The sequence below is a fragment of the Leuciscus leuciscus genome (assembly GCF_965113295.1).
Source record: "Leuciscus leuciscus genome assembly, chromosome: 21".
NCBI classification, from domain to species: Eukaryota; Metazoa; Chordata; class Actinopteri; order Cypriniformes; family Leuciscidae; genus Leuciscus; species Leuciscus leuciscus.
In genome coordinates this window covers 9,727,475-9,748,626 of record NC_138745.1, presented here as the reverse complement: position 1 = coordinate 9,748,626, position 21,152 = coordinate 9,727,475, and the positions used below count along the sequence as shown (strand labels likewise).

At 38.0% G+C, this 21,152-nt stretch overlaps 1 protein-coding gene across 2 annotated transcripts; it reads left to right on the top strand.

Annotated features, from left to right (window-relative positions):
* The first annotated feature begins 4,149 nt into the window (after positions 1 to 4,149).
* On the top strand, positions 4,150 to 16,111 carry rundc3ab (RUN domain containing 3Ab). Of its 2 annotated transcripts, XM_082151360.1 has the most exons (12): positions 4,152 to 4,373; positions 4,553 to 4,675; positions 9,012 to 9,127; positions 9,230 to 9,357; positions 9,919 to 10,004; positions 10,250 to 10,339; positions 10,582 to 10,662; positions 12,172 to 12,334; positions 12,437 to 12,594; positions 13,492 to 13,611; positions 13,775 to 13,869; positions 14,839 to 16,111. In XM_082151360.1, exons 1-12 carry the CDS (start codon positions 4,366 to 4,368, stop codon positions 14,979 to 14,981), a joined length of 1,311 nt encoding a protein of 436 aa, XP_082007486.1. In that variant the 5' UTR covers positions 4,152 to 4,365; the 3' UTR covers positions 14,982 to 16,111. The 2 variants fall into 2 exon arrangements, with proteins under 2 accessions (XP_082007485.1, XP_082007486.1); XM_082151359.1 differs by having other exon boundaries at positions 4,150 to 4,373; positions 9,012 to 9,357.
* The last annotated feature ends 5,041 nt before the right edge of the window (positions 16,112 to 21,152 follow it).

The following is a 21,152-nucleotide window of genomic DNA, read 5'->3' as shown; positions in this document are numbered from 1 at the left end:
TATGGATGGTTGCATAATGTTGTAGTTTACTGAATTAGTGAGAGGGAAGATCAAGACATTGTCATACTCCTCTTTCACACACACTCTCTCTTCAGTGAGCAATACGCTTGACACTACTTTCTTACTCCATAAAATAGAGTGATTTTAGATTTACAAATATATATAAAAAATATTTTGTGTCTAATGTAAAATCATTATTTTAGATGTGTGTTGAATAAAATCCGGAATGCATGTAATACTTATTTGACTTATTTATTAAATACTTTATGTCACTGGAATTTGTACTTCATTAATGTCAATCATTTTAATAAATTTGAATAAAAACAGTTTCACCAGGATACAATTACTGTCATTTTTTTAAGTACAGTGAACTTGGATATTTAAGTAATTTCAACTTAATTTACATTAAACCGATTTTTTAAATGAAAAAAACGTATAAAAAAGTTGAAAATTGCTTAAGTTATTTTGATGAGTTAAAGCAATGTTAAAACATATGTTGTCATAACTTTGATAATAACTTTTGATTATATAATTGTTTACAGTGTAGTATACTTGGCTTGTAATAGTGTTTACTCTTTTGATTGAGCCTATTAAGTACCCCCTTGGCTAGCTAGCATATATGGCTATATGCAATCAGGGACAAAATAATTTCCACAATTTAAGTGGAGATATGATTGTAAGTAGAGATATTAATTAGGCTACATGATATACATTTTTTTTTGGTGAGGTTTAACTGAGGTTTAAAAAATGGATGTGAAATGATGCATATGTGATTAGCAAACACTTTCACAAACCAATTGTTTCAATCCTAATTTGAAAACAAACCTTTTGTCTTTGCACTATGGATCTTTCACCCATAGTATTTCTATTCATTTCACAGTATTTCAGTACCCTGCCCTAGACGCCCTCTCATTGCAGTCAGGAATTTCACAGCTGAGCTTCAGGTCCAAACCTAGACCAGGACATAGACAGTCTCGGCCTATCTCACATACAAATGTGCAAGCATTTGTCAACTGTATTGTCTGTTATTCTTTTGGCATTATAAATCTGCAATGCACATTCAGTGAACAATTACTGACACATTTTCATATGTACAATTCACAGTGCAACAACAAGAAACAGATAATGTGTCTTAGCAATTTGTAAGATGCTGACAAGAGGACCTCTGGTGGATATATTGGTAACTGCATCTCAATAATTTTTTTTTTTTTTTTGTAAACGTGGGCATGAGTTTTAAAGAGTAGCCTAAAATTGTAACCAGACACTAAAAATAAATCACCATAGGTTTGAGGTAGTAAGCCAACAACCACCCACAACACTCTAGCAACTATAAAGTAAAAACCTCCTGCAACCATAAAACAAAAATAACCTAATTTATGTCGGAAAGATCATAATTAAGTGTTCCGAGCACATGAATGAGCAATCAAAATAATTTTTACAAGTCGGACACTCTGAATTCTAGATGTTACATAAGTTGTGACAAACAAACTGAATAGGCCTAGATAATATATATACTGTATGTATATGTATATATATATATATATATATATATATATATATATATATATATATATATATATATATATATATATATATATATATATATATATATATATATGGAAAGCAAGTCTGTGAATGGTGTAAAATTAATCACATCTTGCTTTATGTAACGAAAACATTTAGTTGTAATCCCAAGTATAAATAAATTATAGAGATTAATATTTTTCATCATTTTGAACTCAGATGTATTTATTTGGGTTTAACATTCACAATATTATTATTTTGCTTTGTTTAGGTTTCTTCTGTATGTTTCGTACCTGAATGCAGATCAGTAGTTACTAGCTGTAGTGATGATGTAGGCTACTTTTGTTGGCCAACCAGGAACTTACAATTGCCCTTTGTACCCTTGACAAAAAAACTACAGGATTTTTAAATTGGCTTTCGGATTATTTCAGAAAATATGCTCTGTGTGACCATAAAAATGAATAATACATTTTATTTTATTTTTTTTATCATTATGATAATCTTGACAAATGAACAACTTTTCTAAATTTTGAAGCCTAAATACAACAAAACTATTCACATGACTTGAACATAACCACATTATGCTTCCATTAGGCCCACTGAAGTGCCTTGAAATGCGCTGTGTTATTCAATGTGTTGACGTAATTTCCACTGAAACAGGAAGACAGGGTGGGACATATCGAGCAGTTCCTCGCTTTAAAATTTTTTTTAAATGGCCAATAGCGTTTCGTTTATATCTCAGCTCGACCAGAGCCGTTGAGCTCTGCAAAGCCGCATTTGAAAGCCACAGTCTAATAGATTATTTTAGATTTAATAATGAAACAGTCACTAAAGCAAAACAGTGAACATAATCATGCTGAGGATGTGTAGTTTGAAAAGTGTGTAATTTATGTTCTACTCGTCAGTGCTGTTTTAGTTTCTAATGCTAAGTCTGTCTAGCAATTTCTCCTCCTAATCTCCTTCATATCGCGTTATCCTCCTGAGACCCTGCGACCTCACATGAGGACATTACATTTTTGCCTCTTGACACAATGATAGCGAATTTGTAAATCTTAGACTAGTTGGCCACATTTAGGGACACTGCCCACACCATCTTATGATGATATCACAACATTACACCAATGTCAGTGAGAAGAAAATGGCTGGAATATCAGCAAAACCCTTCTACACCAGGTCCCGAAAGAAAAATGACCCAGGTAAAAAATCTATTCAAATTATATGAATAAAACAAATGTTTTTTATGTACAATACTGTCTCTATCATCATATGGGGATTAAAATTTGACATATTTTAGTAATAGTAGCACTCTAGGACATCAGTAAATGTGAAGCACTCGTTTAAGAACATTGGGACTAAATAACGTTATTTATTCTACCATGTGGTTAGCTAAACTTGGGAATATTTAGATGGATCGCAATAGCATTGAAAAAACAACATAATTTGTCTCTGTGTGTGTGTGTGTGTGTGTGTGTGTGTGTGTGTGTGTGTGTGTGTGTGTGTGTGTGTGTGTGTGTGTGTGTGAGCATGCATTATTGAGTTAACATGGAAAAACTGGTTTGCTTTAGTGCAGAAAACTGGTAAAAATCAAGAAGCTTATAATGAAAGTGAGCCAATAAGTGGTATTCTACTGCTCTCTGCTGGCCATTACCATTACTATTATAACACAATCAGATTTTGTCAGTTTATCACTTCATTTGTACTGACACTTCACATAATTGCTAGTAATATGGTAAATCATAGACCCACTGTCCTTGCATGAGGACATCATATGGTAAATCATAGACCCACTGTCCTTGCATGAGGACATCATTCTCTGCAAAAACTACTTCCTGTACAAAAACAAATTTTAGTTATTATACTTATTAGGTCCTACTTATCCCAAATAGCAAGAACAATTATAAAATGCACACCAGGCAAACTCTCGGGTCTCAGGAGGTTCAAATATAGCATTCTGTTTTGCGTGAAACCAGAATTCATTCACCCCACTGAAAAGCATATTTACACTCTCTGAATCGTTCCCTATACCCTGTATAGTGCATATGCCATTCACCATATAGAAAATGATAATTGTGTGAACAAGTGACCAATTTCAGCCATAGCTTCATTGTCTATAATGTAGGGGGCGGGATGCTTTAGAACATTTGATTGGACAGAAAATCTGATGAGAAGCTAAAGTGCAGAGTGATGTCATCAAAATCGTTTTGCAAAGACTGTAAGTTTTGAACGCTTATATCTTCTAAATGCGGATTTTGTCATTGTTATGGAGCACACTGAGTTACTAACATATTTATACTAAAAGCCAAAAAACGTAAATTTTGATTTCATAGGAACTTTAAGCTTTTTAACATAACCACCAGCATAACCACCATTAAGTTTTTTACTTTTTATCTCATTATTTTGATTTTTCTATCTCATAATTATGACTAAGTAGCCTATATCATAATATCGTTTTTTTTTTCTCATGATTTTTTTTTTTTTAAATGTCATGATTATAATTTAGCAAAGCATATATATTTTTTTTATGTGGCGGAAATGGATTTTTATGCTATTTAGCCAGATGGCAACCTAGTAGCAGCTTTATTCCGATTTCCGACCCGATATTCTATGACTGAAGCCCTCTAGCGGTCGCATTAGTTCACTGCTGCGTCTCAGTCGCGGTCTGTGCGTCCTTCATGCGCATCCCCTTCAGCACTAAACGACCCTCTTAAAATAACCTTTCCTCTTAATTAATCTTAAGAATTTAGCCTCATTGTTGTTTAATATGAAGAGCTTCTTCCGGGATTTGAAAGAAATGTGAAACATCCTTAAAATGATTTTGCTGATCCAGTGGATGCTGAGATCATGATGAGGTCAGTATAGAGGAGGGGTGCAGACGGTCGCCATCAGTGTCTCTCTTTAACAGCGCTCAAGGAGAAAGCCTCTGTTCAGCAGCACTTTATAATAGTGGAGAATGGCGTTTCATATCGACTGTCTTCGCCTGCATATGCCTCATCCCTGAATGCGGTTGTGTGTGTGTTTGTGGCGTAAGGGAGGGGTCCAGTGGGATGGAGCAGAGTTTCCTGCAGTCCGCGATGGCTATGGGTGCACAGTCCAAGAAAGGCTTCTCCAGAAGCATCGCCGTGGAAAGAAAAAACCTGATCACGGTCTGTAGGTGAGTGACAAACCTTCAGAAGTCACGAATGTACAGTAGCCTATATGTTGCAATGTTTATGGCCTTACACGGAGTCATAAACAGGGATGCGATCCGAACAAATGCCATTTTTCTGCTGAATTTATTACCTTAATTAATTAATAAAAGATAGACGGGTTTATAGAGAGGCTTGCTGAAAACAAAGGTGAACGTTTCACCATCAACCCTAAGAAATCTGTAGATTGGAGATACGTTGAGGTCTGACAGACTTTACGGAGGTCTGGATCTCTAAAGATCTTTAGTTAAGTTCTGTAGACATGGTTTTACGAGTCTGTCTGAATATATTTAATTCTAAGGGCAGGTTATAATCAAATGTCTGTGGACACGAACATTATTTTTTGAAACCGGTCATTGCACGCGATGTGATTTATGTCGGTTCCCCGGATGATGTCGTCGCTATGACGACAACCTTCCTCCCTCAAGGGCATCAGAGCTGCTGGGAATCTGCTGTGCTGTACAGATTTATCGAATTGAAGAATTGAACGTTTTGGGCCCACTTAAAGGGTTAGTTCACCCAAAAATGAAAATGATCCCATAATCCTTCAAGTCATCCTAGGTGAATATGACTTTCTTCTTTCAGCCAAACACAATCATAGTTATATTAAAATATATTATGGCTCTTCCAAGCTTTATAGTGGGAGTGAAAAGTAGCCTAACTGAGATTTGAAGCCCAAAAAAGCTGCATCCATCCATCATAAAAGAAATCCATACAGTTCCAGGAAGTTAATTTAAAGGCCTTCTGAAGCGAAGCGATGCGTTTTTCTAAGAAAAATATCCATATTTATAACTTTATGAACTAGAATCACTGGCTTCCGTATGCGAGTAGAGTTCCTGCCAGAGTGACTTCTGACCCGACGCATGTCTTATTGACTAACGCGGAATTGCAGAAGATAGAGCAAAACAAAACACTGGTCATGAAATAGAAGTATAAAATGAGAATTTTTAAAGAGAAATGTCAGAGGAGCTTGAGTTTTTTGCCCAGCCCAATTTGTTTGAAGAACCGTAAGACATTACTCTCACCTAAGCTTACGCTACTCCTACTCCTACATCCTATTTCATACGCCAGAACTAACTCTCTTGTGAACACACGTCAGATGTTACTGGAAACTAGTGATTACAGTTTATATAAAGTTATAATTATGGATATTTTCCCCCTTAACCCACATTTAAACCTAACCATACCACCAAACCTGTCCCTTACCGTACCCGTATCCCACCTTAGCAAAAGAGTTTTTCAATACATGAACAGAATAAGTACATTGTACATAACAATTATTATTGTGATTTAAATGTTCTTAACATTAAGAACAAAATTTTTCAGTAGCACTTTATTTTACAGTCCTTTTCCGAATGTACATACATGTACTTATTGTAGCAATTACAACATGAACACTATAAGTACAGTGTACCTAACAATTACTTTTTTGACGTTAATACATAGTTAAGATACCTAATAAAAAGTGGGACCAAGGTTTTTCCTTCCAGTCTCTGGCTGTCAGGCCACACTCTGCCTTTTGTACTGCTGTGGAGGGCTGTACTGAAAGAGGCATTGTTGTGATCAGAACAATTGATGGTGACGTCACTGCTGTTTTTGGCATTGACAGGAATAACTCATTACTTCCATGTAGGACTTTATAATCTTAAAATTAGATGAAAAGTAATGTAAAATGTTACACTATATCTTCTCACTAAAATTACGGAATCAGATTCAGCGGTTATATTGATGACCTAGGCCTATCTGTGGAGGAAGTACAGTAAGTAATTGAGTAGAAAATTGTTAGTCATTTATCAGAAAGATTCATTTAGTGCATTGATCCAAACAATGGAACACACTTACTCATCATATCATCATTGGCTATTACCTCACCATTGCTTCTCGCAACAGGTTTTTAATGCATAGACTTTAGAATAGAATAGAATAGAATAGAATCGGGCATTTATATAGCGCTTTCATATGTACTACTTTAGTGTATTAAAGATTTATAAGGGTTTGTATCTTATCTTTGTATCTGAAATTTAAATTTAAATTTAAATATGGAATGCAGTGAAGTTAGTTCACCCAAAAATGAAAATGATCCCATAATCCCTCAAGTCATCCTAGGTGAATATGACTTTCTTCTTTCAGCCAAACACAATCATAGTTATATTAAAATATATTATGGCTCTTCCAAGCTTTATAGTGGGAGTGAAAAGTAGCCTAACTGAGATTTGAAGCCCAAAAAAGCCGCATCCATCCATCATAAAAGAAATCCATACAGTTCCAGGAAGTTAATTTAAAGGCCTTCTGAAGCGAAGCGATGCGTTTTTCTAAGAAAAATATCCATATTTATAACTTTATGAACTAGAATCACTGGCTTCCGTATGCGAGTAGAGTTCCTGCCAGAGTGACTTCTGACTTTGTATAAGATACAAACCCTTATAAATCTTTAATACACTAAAGTAGTACATATGAAAGCGCTAGATAAATGCCCAATTCTATTCTATTCTATTCTAAAGTCTATGCATTAAAAACCTGTTGCGAGAAGCAATGGTGAGGTAATAGCCAATGATGATATGATGAGTAAGTGTGTTCCATTGTTTGGATCAATGCACTAAATGAATCTTTCTGATAAATGACTAATGTATTAGTGTGGACAAATATAAAGACATTCTTTGATAAGGATTGTGGTAATCCTTTACCTATAGATTGCCTTGTGACACCTTTTTTAATTATCTTAAAAAATAGGAGGAGGTAGGCTTAGGAGGTGGGTGCAGGGCAGGCACATGGGACAAACCTAAGAGCCAGGTAAGAGCAACCAGCAGGAGAGTCCAGGGAGGAGACGATGAAGGCAGAAACCAGGGAGGAGTTAATGGGAAGAGGAGCCTGGGTGGAATCCCCAGCCGTAATCCCAGGACGAAAGCCCACGGCAGAGTCGAGGGAGGGAGGAGCCATGGTGGAGACTATGCAGACGGAACCAGGGGGCGAACGACCGAGACGAGGTTGATGGTGATGGAGACCCAGGCAAAGCCGAAAAGTAGAAGAGTCCGGGCTACACTGAAGGTCTTAGCTGCGGGGAGGATTGGACGAGGCGAAGCCAGGGTGCTGGTGCGCCCGAGGACTGAGGTGGAGCAAAAGGGAAGGCGGATCCCCACAGAGCCCAAGGGTGAAGGGACAAAGCGTAGCTGAAGGCCTGGAAGTCTGTGGCAAAGGCCAAGCGCGGAATGACCAAGGCACAGCCGGAAGGACGAGGAATCCCGGTGGAGCCATAGGGACAACAGTCCCATGTGGAGCCGAGTCGACTTGTCGACTGGCCGAGATGGAGTGACGGGCACGTAGGTTCTAGGCGGAGCAAACGGGTCAACAATCCAGGGCTGAGCTGGAGAACAAGCAGTCCAAGCCGGATCCATGATGCTTAGATCAGGCAGAGTAGGAGGAGACGAAGGACTGCTGGAGTGAGACAGTGAGGACACACACATTTCTCAGGAATGGCCTCCTTAGCCAACGCAGAATGGACAGACTTCTCAGAGATGGCTTCCTTGGCCGATACAGGACAGATAGATCTCAGGAACAACTCACTTGGTCGACACGGAACAGGCAGACATTTCGGGAACGGCTGCAAATTGCAACTTTATCATTACGAATGTGTAATTACACATATTTAAATGATTATATACAAGCTTCAATAGAAAAGACATTAATGTATACAGTATTTTAGTTTACCATAAATGTTTGTCATTACATTCGGCAGTACACTTGAGACATTAAGTAGCCTTATTGGTCCACAATACAGACAACACACATTTAAAATCAATGAAATTAGAAAGATATTTATTGGATGCAAATAAAATCAACCAGGAAAGCAAAAAACACAGTAGAGAAAAAAACACAGCGAAACAGTGGTGTAGGTATTGAAACACAATGGAAACCAGAGAAATCATTCTCAATTTGAGTGCTATTCTATGCCATTTTGTTGTATACAACTAGTGTGAGTAGTGTGTTCACACTGGAACAAAAAGAAAATTCAAATAGTTCAAATAGTCAGATGATGCACTTAATTATCCAAAAAACATAAACAAAGTGTGGAATTTTGGACACTTCATGCACTCAACTGTCCCAATTTTCCAATGATGTTGAATGACAAAATAACCTTATAAAATACTAGATGGTACATAGTACATAGTGCAACGTTTATAGTGCATAGTGTATAATGTATCATTTGGCGCACAACTCAGGTCTCTAGGATTTGTTTTGTCTCTTATAGATGCAATATTTTTTTCCATATTGGAGTACATTGTATTGTTTGTGTTTGTATGGCAGGTTTTCTGTAAAGACACTGTTAGAGAAGTACACAGCAGAGCCCATTGATGACTCATCTGAGGAGTTCATTAACTTTGCTGCAATTCTGGAACACATCCTCAGCCACCGCTTTAAAGGCAAGACAGTGCATACGAAATCACTAGCACACTTACTTTTTAACCTAATAAGAACATTAAGGATATATTTAAGTGATGTGAATGGAAGCATGTCTATTGCAGGCTCTGGCAGTTGGTTTGATGGTCAGCGCAGTTTCTGGGACTTCATCCGTCTGGCCTGCAGTAAAGTTCCCAATAACTGCATAAGCAGCATTGAGAACATGGAGAACATCAACTCCTCACGAGCAAAGGTGGGCATGCAAAATAGTTATAGTAGGATAAGTAAATACCTGGTACTTTTTTGTGCCACAGTAATGGTAAGATAGAAATACCTAGGATCTTACTTTAAAGTGATAGTTTACCCAAAAATTTAAATTGTGTCATCCTTTATTCCTCCTCGCGTCATTCCAAATCTGTATTACCTTGTTTCTTTTGTGGAACATAAAAGAAGACATTTTGAGAAATGTCTCAATTTTCTTTGTCCATACAATGAAAGTCAAGTGTAACCGAAACTGGTTACCAACTGGTTACCAATATTCTTCAAAATACCTTTTTTATGTTCCACAGAAGAAGGAAAGTCATACAGGTTTGGAATGACAAGAGTGTTAATAAAACTTTGGAAAACTGTTATGAATACTCCTACACGAGTACAGTGGGAAAAATGATTTGACTTGATATGTTTTATACTCATAAACACTTAATAGACTCAACTTATTTTAAAGGTGTTCATTAATGTTTCTGCTGCATATGCATGTTTGATATGGTTTGTATGATGAAGCTTGCAGTGATTTGTGATTCATCCGTGCCTCTAGGGCAGAGCATGGCTACGGGTTGCACTAATGGAGAAACGTCTGTCTGAATACATCGCCACAGCTTTGCGAGATAGTCGCACCACAAGGTCAGACTTAAAGAGAAAACTCAATATTAATCATACCACCAATATGATCCATTTATTGTCCACACCCAGGCAAGACAACTTGGGTGTGGTTGTCTTGCCTGGGTGTCTTGCCTTGCCAACTGATACATATATCCAGTTTTAACATAATTTAGACAGCCATTAAGAACATTAAACTATTGAATGAAGAAAATGGTGCATCTATAATGTGATGTGTTTATGTATTGCATGTGTGTGTTTGTCTGCAGGAGGTTCTACGATGAAGGTGCCATAATGTTGCGAGAAGAAGCAACTGTTCTGACTGGAATGCTCATTGGACTCGGAGCGATTGACTTCAGGTAAGAGGATGGATATTGGAAGGGGTAATAAACTGAGGAAAACAAAACACACAAAAAATCTCAGCATTCCAACTGAAATAGAACCTCATACTATAAGGAACTGATTTGGAAAGCTTTACATTGGCAGCAACCACGCCAATGTAAAGCGTACAATACTTTAATGCTGGTTCTGTAACTGTGCTAGAATGTTATGCAGTGAAGTCAATGTTATGTAATCTTTGTTGATCTGTGTTTGTTGTCAGTTTCTGTTTGAAAGGGGAGGCTCTGGATGGGAAGTCTGAGGCTGTTATTGACTACACTCCTTATCTGAAATTCACACAAAGGTGAAGAACTTTTATATTCTACAGCACAACTCAGTTTCATGCAGGGAATGGTGTAGGAGAGATGTTTAGATTTTATTTATATCACCCGGCTGCACAATCATATTTTAATCGTGATCACGATTTCTGCTTCTCTCGATAAATTAAGCATAATCGTCAGCGATATTGGCCTGCTGGTCTTTGCACTGGTAACAAGCCTCCACAAGCTTTCATTGCATATGTGTTCTTCAATGAGGACTCTTGTGGTATTTACTGTAACTAAGGGTGTGTTCACACTTGGCATGTTCTCAGCTGGTCAAAATACCATCATATATATGCTACGCATACACAATGAGCGAATTTATCCCTGCACACAGCATTGTTTTGGATGTTCGGGAAGATTCAAAATAGGCAATACGTCATAAAAGCTGACCAATCAGTTTGTGAACATATCCCTTGCCTTTAGGGTCGGTATCTTTAGGTTCGGTGATAAAAATTGCAATCTGAACGCTAAGCGGACCATGACTGATAAATGTTTGTTTCTGTTTTTTGGTCCGGACCAAACGAACAAACCATACCGAACTACAAGTGTGAACACACCCTTTCTCAGTAAAATACTGTAATAAATCCATACATGAATCTCGACTATATTGTTTGCGGTTGTGGTTGCTGAATAAATGCACTTATACAAACTCTGTGCTACATTGCAAAGTCTTTTTTATTGTTGCTTTAAATTACATTAACATAACGACAGCGTTTTGTTTCGGGGGGTTGGGCAGAAGTTTCCTCTTCTTCCAAAATAGTTTTTTTGTTTTTCATCTCTGTTTGGGAGATGTCATCCAGTTATAATAAGTGATCAACCGATATTACGTCTGATCACAATTAACTATTAATGATATTTTATCATAAGAGATACACAAAAAACTGTTGAAGTAAAATGAAATTATATACAATATTAACTTAAAATTCGCCCAAAATATTATGAAAACAGAAAACGCGTAATTCTTTGATAAGGCTGATTTTGGAAATGACAACTGTTTTCTAAAGTAACCTGCAGAGTTCAGTCAGATGTGAATTCAGTGACTGTTTGGACAGATTTAGCGAGTCATTTGTCGAACTGATTCAAACTGATGAATCATGGTTCTTTAACCTTTTCATTAAAAAATAGCTTTTAATTCATTTCTGAATATCTGTTAATCAGCCTGGTAGCCACAGTTATTGGTTGGTGTTGACAATTTCACTATAGCCAAATTTAGACTTAATATATGAATCAGTTTATCAGTAATTATGACAATGTACAGTCACATGTGGTCATTCTGGTTGGCTGCCAATGTTTTTATTGCTCATCATCTGGAAAAAAAATCATTGTGAAAGTGATTCCAACGAAATCGTTTCTCTGTGGCGTTATAGTTGTGTTGTGGACATTTAGAATGATTTTAAAACTATATCTTTATTGTTATCATCCTTGGTGTGAACGGCCTTTAGTGCCTCTGCTCTGTTGCCATGGCAATGAGATTGTTGTATTTTGTTCAGTTATGATTATCTTAGTGACGATGAGGACGGTCAGAGCGTGGACAGCAGTAACAGTGATGACAGCGTTGATCATCCTTACATCCCTCTGGTCACCGATGAGGAAAGCTGGAGGAACAAGTGCCGCAAAATGGAGCAGAGATTCAAGATCGTCAATGCGCAAAAGGTTAAACACACACATACACACATACATGATTTCCTATAGTGGGTGAGTAACACTTAAAATAAATGTTTTATGTGCTAAAGTGTGTGTGTTATTTGTGTTTAGGGGTACCTTGAGGAGCTGGTGAGGCTGCGGGAATCTCAGCTGAAGAATGTGGAGATGGAGAATAAGAAACTAACAGCTGGACTAGAAGAACTGCAACTACAGAGTCAGAAAGAGAAGAGAGAACTAGAGAACATCATACTGGAGCTGCAGGAACAACTGTGAGAGCAACACACAGTACACACACCTCTGATTTTTAAGACATGGGATGTTTATGGAATTATTTTGGATTAATTGGTTCAGAGATATTCACCTGTTTTTGTCGAACATTCTGCTTCTTTAATTTTCTTTATTAATAATTTAATATGAATCAACACTGTCAGATACGTAAACATGTTTATATTTGAAATAAATATGTATAAACAACATGTATGACACATCTTGCATTCATAATGATGAATGAATGAATGTACGATACAGAATGGTTTCAGTCACATTTTATGCTTCATTTATTATTTTGAAAATAATCATATTTTGGCACATCACATAATGTAGCCATTTTGTTTTCTTGTATTTCTAGCTACTTAAAATTTGGGGAATTATCTAACAATACAACAACAAAAAAAGTACTATTTGCGTGACAGTGTTGACATGATTGTGTCATGAAATATGACTACAATTGTTTTTTAATATATAAATAACTGATCATGTCAACTAAAATCAGTTGTAAATGTTTATAAAATGTTTCTTTTTAAAGATTTCTTTTTAAGACACATAATAGTAAGTTTAATATATATGTTTATCTATATGATGTATTAAATTATGATCTGAGGACAGGTGATTTTAGGTGTAGTGAGAGATGATTTAATATAATAATTGTAAGAAAATAAGAGTAAATAAAATGAAATGGCACATTTTGCATTTAGAACATTCTAGTGATTATCTCTGATTCATTTCAAAGTGGAAATGTTGCTATTTTAAAAATGAATGTCTGGTAAAAAATAAAAAATAAAAAAAATACAGTGGGACGTACAGTATCTCAAGAATCAGTGACCCACACATCACATTGTTTACTCACTCAAGTCCATCATGTGTTTTTGTCTTTAACTGTATTGCAGGACAAGTCTGATTCCAGGTGAATCACATCCTCTTTCTAAGGATTTGTCAATCCCTCTTGTTAACCAGTGGCCATCACTCCACAAATACAACAACCAGGAGGACAGGAAATTGTACCACAGGTGATAAGAGGCTCTCTTTCATACGTTGTAGCAGCTTACTCAAAATCCCAGTCATTAACCAACTGGCTTTGTGAACTGAATTTGTGTTGCTTAAAATATCTAGAATGCTGACAAAGATTTAACGGCAGATACACTTATGCTGTGGGTCTGTTGTTGCCTTTAGGGGTAGTTTCCCCAGCCCAGAGCCACATATCAGCCTAACCACAGATTCTCAGAGGACGGAAAGGAAACAAAATGGAAAAGCCTGGTGCACAGCAGGTACACCTTAAAACCCACCTGTAAGCTTAAAGTTGGCATGAAGTTGCAATAGGGTCTTCACTATTGTACATCCGGGTGAAACGGCTTCTCGAAAAAGAAAAAAAAAACTTGATTTTGTCCATCAGGAATTTCGGAAACACTGCAATATCATACTGCAATTCTTAAACAATAAGAATTGTCCAATTGATTTCATGGTGACTTTAAGGTGGTAGCTTTGTTTTGACCTTGCTGTCTTGTTCAAGCTGGTTGTGGTGGTTGTTCAGCTAAGCTACTGGCTGTAAGATGGATTTTGGAGCATGGTTGCTAGACTTTTGACTATCAAGCATGAGGTGTGGTCCTCTATAGAGCTTATTAAAATAACCTCTCCCCCTCCCAACAACTCTTTTATGATAACTCGTGCACCTGTGTAAGGGTTGGACAATAATCCCTCCTTCCAGCAATCAAATCCTCAAATGAGATCACAGCAATTAGCAAACTCCAACTTCAATTCCTGATGGCCAAATTTCTTCTCATTTAATTAGCCTTTTCAATCTGATATACATCACAATAGGGATAAAAAAGGCAATTGCAACTAATGTTTCATACCAACTTAAAAGGGATAGTTCACTCAAAAAAATGAAAATCCTTTCCCATTTACCTCATGTCATTTTAAACCTGTTTGACTTTCTTCTTCTGTGGAACAGAAAAGAATATATTTTGAGAAATGTCACAGTGTTGTTGTTATTTTCGATTGTAACCAAAATGGTTTAGTTACTAACATTTGTCTGAAGGTCTTTTTTTTTGTGTCATCCAAAAGAAAGGAAGTCATAAATGTTTGGAATGACATGAGAGAGATTAAATGATGACAGCAATTTCAGTTTTGGTTGAACTATCCCTATAAATTTGTCAGTCTTGGATTTTCCAACAGGAAATGCTAATATTCTGGTGACTGTTCAACAATAATCTCTATTTCCTCCATTTTCATTTCAGAAAAAGACTACACTCCCTCTATGTTAGGTCTGTGTGGTTCTCTGTCATCTTTACCCAGCTGTAAGTCCCTGCCAAGTCTGAGGTCAACAGAGTGCCTGGTGAACATCAGTGCAGAGCCCAGTCCTGCTCTAACCCCCAGCTAGGGATCAGCAAATGAGACCAATGTCACAAGCAGAGAGAATCTGCACTGTCAGCTAAGACATCCAAAGATATAATGGCTCGGATACAGCCTGAGTAAACCATGTTACCCTAATTCTCACAGAAGTATCATCCTGTTTCCCCTTGAAGAGATATAGCTAGACCACTGTAGTTATGGTGAGATGTTTTCTCACAGATTTTTCTTGTCAGAAATGTTCAAATGTGGGTATCTCTGAATGTCTTTGCTGTTCAGGTCTTTCTCCTGACTTGTTGTGGTAACCAGTGAAGGCAAACTGTGGACTATGCACTGACTGACTTGAGACCTGCCTGAATTGTCACTATGAGAGGCCAACACAGCTTTCCCACATTCTGTTGCCCTTTAAATTCTCCTACGGGAACACACACTTACAAAACACTTACAAACAAAATCAAATGGACACTTACAGTCAGAAATTAACCATGAATGGTGTGCGAAAGAAAGCATATTATAGTTACAAAGTAGTATTTTGACATTATCATCAATTTAGTTTAATTCTCACATTTCAGCCATCTAAACATCACTTGTCTGCCAAATAACATGCAAAAACTGATAACAAGATGATGTGTATGTCTTACTTTACAGTCTACTGTTAAAGTGGTAATAAAATGAAAGACAATTCCGGAATAGTTGCCTTATTCCTCTTTTCTTGCCTCTTGAAATAAGTTTGAGCATCCGGCACATGATGGCAGTGTACTATTGTTGAATGACTGACGGTGAGTGACATGAACAATTGGACCAGTATATATCTGCATACTGTTGTATTGTACTGTATGTTTGACATCTATTTGTCATCTGTTGTTGCATCATTACAACAAGTCTGTAATGTGTGGACCACTGGCATTTTTGGTATATTAGCTGCATCAATTTTAATTGCATTGGCAAAAAACTGATAAGCTAGATTTCCCTCCTCCATTGTCAGTGTAATTGAAAGTATTTGTTTGAGAATGTGTGTGTGTGTGTGTGTTGTTAGACGGCTGTTCACTTCTATTAGAATTAAATTTGTTTGTTTTTTTTCATTCATTGCACATTTCGTTGTTTAAAAAGCCATTGGAAACTATGCTGTTTGTCACTTAAAATCGCAATAAAACTGCCTTTTTTGTCCTAATGTTTTCCATTGAGTCATAGTTGTTCACTCCGTTTTATTGTTTTTCTCTTCTGTCCCACTTGACAGCCACTCTCTGAATGAGTGTTTTTGTAACTTGACAAATTATTAATTCAAATGCATTTAAAAATCGTTAGAGTTTAGTTTCCTCAAACAAACATGAAAAACCAACTTCAGTGCCATTTTTAGTGTTTCTGGGTGTGCTGTATTTAGTTTGTGGGTGTAAAGACAAATGTTAAGATAAGAGAGAATCTTGAGTTGAACAATGAGAGAAACTGGTTAATTTAACTCTGTGATACATTAATTATTATTTCACAAAGGAAAAACACGCCTGAGTAGGGAACGAGACACTGCTTAACGTCTCATTCTTTACGCAGGGAACCGGGTTACAATCGTAACCAGAGATATTCCCTTTCGAGGGAACTCAACACTGCATTTGAATATTGACGCTATGGGAACTTTAATATGCACTACGCCATACTGAAAGGATGCCTGCATGAAAAAGAAGTGAAATCATTTGAGGTGCATGGCTTGGAAGCCACAGAACACCTGCTGTGTGCACCGAAACAAACAAACAGCTGCTCAGTTTTACGCCACTGGCCTAAGCTGTGGACATAATGACATGAAGAGAGAGCCCAAACAGGGCCTATAAAATTAAGAGACCTTCCAGGACAACAGGATGTCTGGATGTCTGGTGATTTATGTATGCAACTACTGATGTGTTGTCATGAGAACATGGTAGCCACTGAGATCTTGGAGGAAGTATTTCAAAGCCAGAAATACAGGCAATTTATGGCAATTTATGTGCCATAAAAGATGGCCCGAGACCCCTAGCTGAGCGGCCATCTAGGACTGCACCCCAGAATGTGAGGGAGGTATCTGTCGTTAACGTTTTGCGATGACATGATGGCCGCAACACTGGACCTTGGGCCAAGAACCAAGGTCTCTTTCACATCACAAGGGTATGTAAGCATCTGCGTCTAACCCTGATTAAACTAAATGGCTTGCCCCTTGGGGAAAACCCCTTGGTCTTTGCCAGTGGTCTCATATACAGTACATAAGGCCCAAAGGAAAGACGTTGGACGCAGCTGCCATAATGATGGCTGTATTATGGCGCGCAGAGCCAAATCTGTGGCCCAGCGGAGTTCTTTCACAGCCTCTGGGCCAGTTCCCTCGCCTACATCCAGGTCTTTAAGAAGGTCAGCCTGGTATGTCTGTAACACTGCCGTGGTGTGCAGACAAGAACCAACCTTACCTGCACCAGCATAGGCTTTGCAATGCCCACCAATGCAGATGTAACCCCACAGGGCTTGGTGAGCAGAATCAGAGCCTTCAGAGAAAATGACGATTCAGGGGAGAGATAGTTAGCTTACGTCTCCTTAACCTTAAGCATTGCCCCATATCCATGCAATAGTTGGACAAAGCCGAGTACGGTTTTAATCAGTATCTCGACACAGTGTGGAGATCCGGAAAAAATGGAAGGCTCCGATGCGGAGATTGTGCTCTACCAAAGAGCAAGTACTCTACTACTTTTCCTGTGCACTTCCTGGTCCTCGGCTGGCCAATCAAGGGATGGCATTTCCTCTAATTCCCCCGCCTAGATGCTAACCACATCCAACTCCTCGGAACCAGACATAGTTAACATCGGGCCCTCTTTCAGATCAGAAGAAACTGCAGAGTGGGCTTATGGATCCAAAACAAATGCTTTGGGGTTGGTGGATGAGAACTGAAAAAGGGCAGAGCCCGTCTCAAGTTCCTCTGCCAACTCCATTTGTGACCCCCATGATCTGGGCCTCTGTGCTGGCACGGGGTGCTCGAGAGAAAAGAGCCAAGCAGGAGCGGAGCACTCTCATTGAGCCGTCCTTCAATACCCACCAGGTCCGGATTTGTTGCGGAACGGCTGTGGCCATGACTGACAGCTGAAGTCACGAGGACCCACGAGATCTTGCTAATTCACGTATGATCGTGTGATATAAGTGCTGAATTTCTGCGGAGCTCTCCGGCATCCGGCAAAAATAGAAGCTCAGTAAATCTGCTCTGCAGGGCTGCGGATCGCCGGCGTCGGAACGCAGCAGTTCCGCAGTCAGTGAAAATACACACATTGACTTTAATGGAAACCTATTGACCGTTTCGGAGCGGATCCGCAGCCGTTCCGCAGTTGGTGGAAATTAGGAGTAAGTTTTCTCACTGTGTTCCGCACCGTTTTTTTGGCCGATTCTACATGTTGAATCGGCGTCGGGCCGTCGGTGAGAGAGAGAACTCGTGATTGGCTGTTCAGCTTAGTTTACGAGTTAGTGCAGGAGAATAATAGCAAAACAGCAAGCAAAGAAGCCGACGAACTAGCGCTGATGAAAGCCGACTGTGTTGTGCCTCGCATTGGGGTAAAAAGCTGCACTTGAGCACACCAAGAGAACTACAGCCAACTGTTAGCTAGAATGCGCGTTCTGCGCCTGCGTGTAAATGAGACAACTGTCTATTTCTGCAGATATATTTGTCATTCAAAAAGGGAAACCGACGCTGCAGACTGCAGATACACAAACCATAAACAAAGCAGTGCGTGCTTACCGTTTTGAATATCAATCCTGCTAAACATTTTCTTTATTCCACTCCGCTCGTGTTAATATTGAAATATTCGCCAAGGAACACTCAGGTAGCCTAAGATGACGTAACATTAGAACAGCCTTCTATCTGTACCGTTTTGACTTCTTTGCTCGCTGTTTTGCTATTATTCTCGTGCACTGACTCGTTCACTAAGCTGAACAGCCAAGCAAAATTCTCTCTTTCACCGACGGCCCGACGCCGATTCAAAATGTCGAATCGGCCGAAAAAAAAGCCGACGAGGACCAATTTCTGCCGACGGTGCGGAACCCTGCGGAACACACTGAACATTTAGTCGGCGGACGCACAAAAACTGCCCGGCCGACGGCCGACCGTCGGCCGACCGTCGGCTTGGTGTGTTCCAGGCTGTACAGATAGAAGGCTGTTCTAATGTTACGTCATCTTACCTGAGGGTTCCTCGGCGAATATTTCAATATTAACACGAGCAGAGTGGAATAAAAAAAGTGTTTAGCAGGATTGATATTCAAAACGGTAAGCATGCACGCACTGCTTTTTTTACGGTTTGTGTATCTGCAGCCTGTAGTGTCGTTTCCCTTTTTGAATGCCGAATATATCTGCGGAAATAGACAGTTGTCACATTTACACGCAGGCGCAGAACGTGCATTAGTTGACAGTCGCCTGTAGTTCTCTGTTCAAAGTAGAATTTGCTTGGGTGCGTTGTCTGAGTGTTCTTTTTAAGTGTTTTTAGTATGTTGCTGTGATAAAGGTTGGTAATGGCTCATATCAAAGTTATGAAAAAACTTTCTTCCTGTAATGTTAATAGAATGTTCATTCAAAGTTATCCGGCCTATTAATGTTCTCAAAATAATAGCACATTTTGAGCATTCAGGAAACAATCAGAAATAACTTAATGGGAACATTAGCATATCGTTCTTAGAATATATTTGTGCTTGCTGGGGTGTTCTGGGTGGTTGATACAATCTTAGATAAATACATAACATCCCGGTGTCTCATATGCATGGAACACATCATTCTAATCTATTTCAAACCTGTTCCTTAACCAGATGTCACTCTTTTTTATTACAACATGGCTTGTATTTAAGGTCACCATGACCCAGGGGTCAAACCAAGAACAAGTGTCAATTATGGGTCAAAGGTCAGCATCATTTGTTCACTCTGGATTGTTGCAGTAAAAGAACCAAAAATGTGTGGTTCTTTTGATGTGCAAAATAAGCTTACCAAAAAGATGTGACACTTGATTAATTTTCCAGAATGCAGCAGTGTGAAGCTAAAGAATGACTTTTGATCTTCAAAATAACTAAATTCTAAGAGAAAGACAAAGAGTAAAAGAAAAAGCCCTTCCTGTTGGATGCATGGTCAAAGAACGCACAATTTTCCTCATGTGTAACATAATGAGAACGCATTCTTGGATCACTGTTTGTCTCAAAAACCTCCTTTGAAAGATCTAAAAGTCTCTCAGATTTCATATTCTTAAAAATCTCTGTAATCCTAAAATATGAAAATTTAATAAATGTAAACCACAGAAAACAAAATATCATTTATTTTAAAGAAAGACTATATATATATATATATATATATATATATATATATATATATTATTATTATTATATATTTTTTTTTTTTTTTTTTTTTTTTTTACAAAAAACAAGTTAGTGTACAAACCACAGAACAGCTCTTCTGCAAAAATGGGCATATTCAGAAAGTGTTATCTCACATAAACTCCACCCTATGCAAACCACCACTGATTGCACTCCCTGGTCTTCAGACATTGGGAGGAAGGTTATCTCCAACAATACATGCTGAAGACACCCACAGGGACGGGACTGTTACACCCTTGGAAGAAATACCACTTCTATACATACAGTAGATATGAAAAAATGTAAAGCAGAGTTTGTATCTCGCAATTCTGAGAAAAAAGGTCAGAACTGCAAACTTAACTCGCAACTGGGAGAAATTCTGACTTTTTTCTCAGAATTGTGAGATTTAAACTTGCAATTGCAAGAAAAGTCCGAATTGTGAGATAAAATGTCGCAATTACTCAAAATGTTCCTTCTCAATTCTGAAAAAAAAAGGCTGAATTGTGAGCTATAAACTCGCAATTTGAGAAATACATTTGCAATTGCGAGAAAAAAGTCAAAATTGTGAGATAAAAAGTCACTATTACCTTTTTTTATTTTTTTATTTCATGGTGGAAATAAGCTTCCATACAAATCTCATTTGCACTTGTACTCATTCAACATGCATTGCGACTGATTTGAAGTCAATGACATCAAACATCATTGCTTCAGCTTTTCATCGGAAGTACCCTAGCATAGATAGCCTCAGAACTAAAAGAAAGCGACTCAAAGCCATACAACTTGTATTTTATGCGGTTTCTTGAAGTAGTAGGCCTATGCCCTACTGAGTTTGTGAAGTAGTTGCATAGAAGTATCAGAATACTTAATTTTTTGTGTG

Coding starts and splice junctions, on each gene's coding strand:
- rundc3ab (XM_082151359.1), top strand. Junction 10,663..12,171: donor TATCTGAAATTCACACAAAG/GTGAAGAACTTT, acceptor TATTTTGTTCAG/TTATGATTATCTTAGTGACG. Junction 12,335..12,436: donor AGATCGTCAATGCGCAAAAG/GTTAAACACACA, acceptor ATTTGTGTTTAG/GGGTACCTTGAGGAGCTGGT.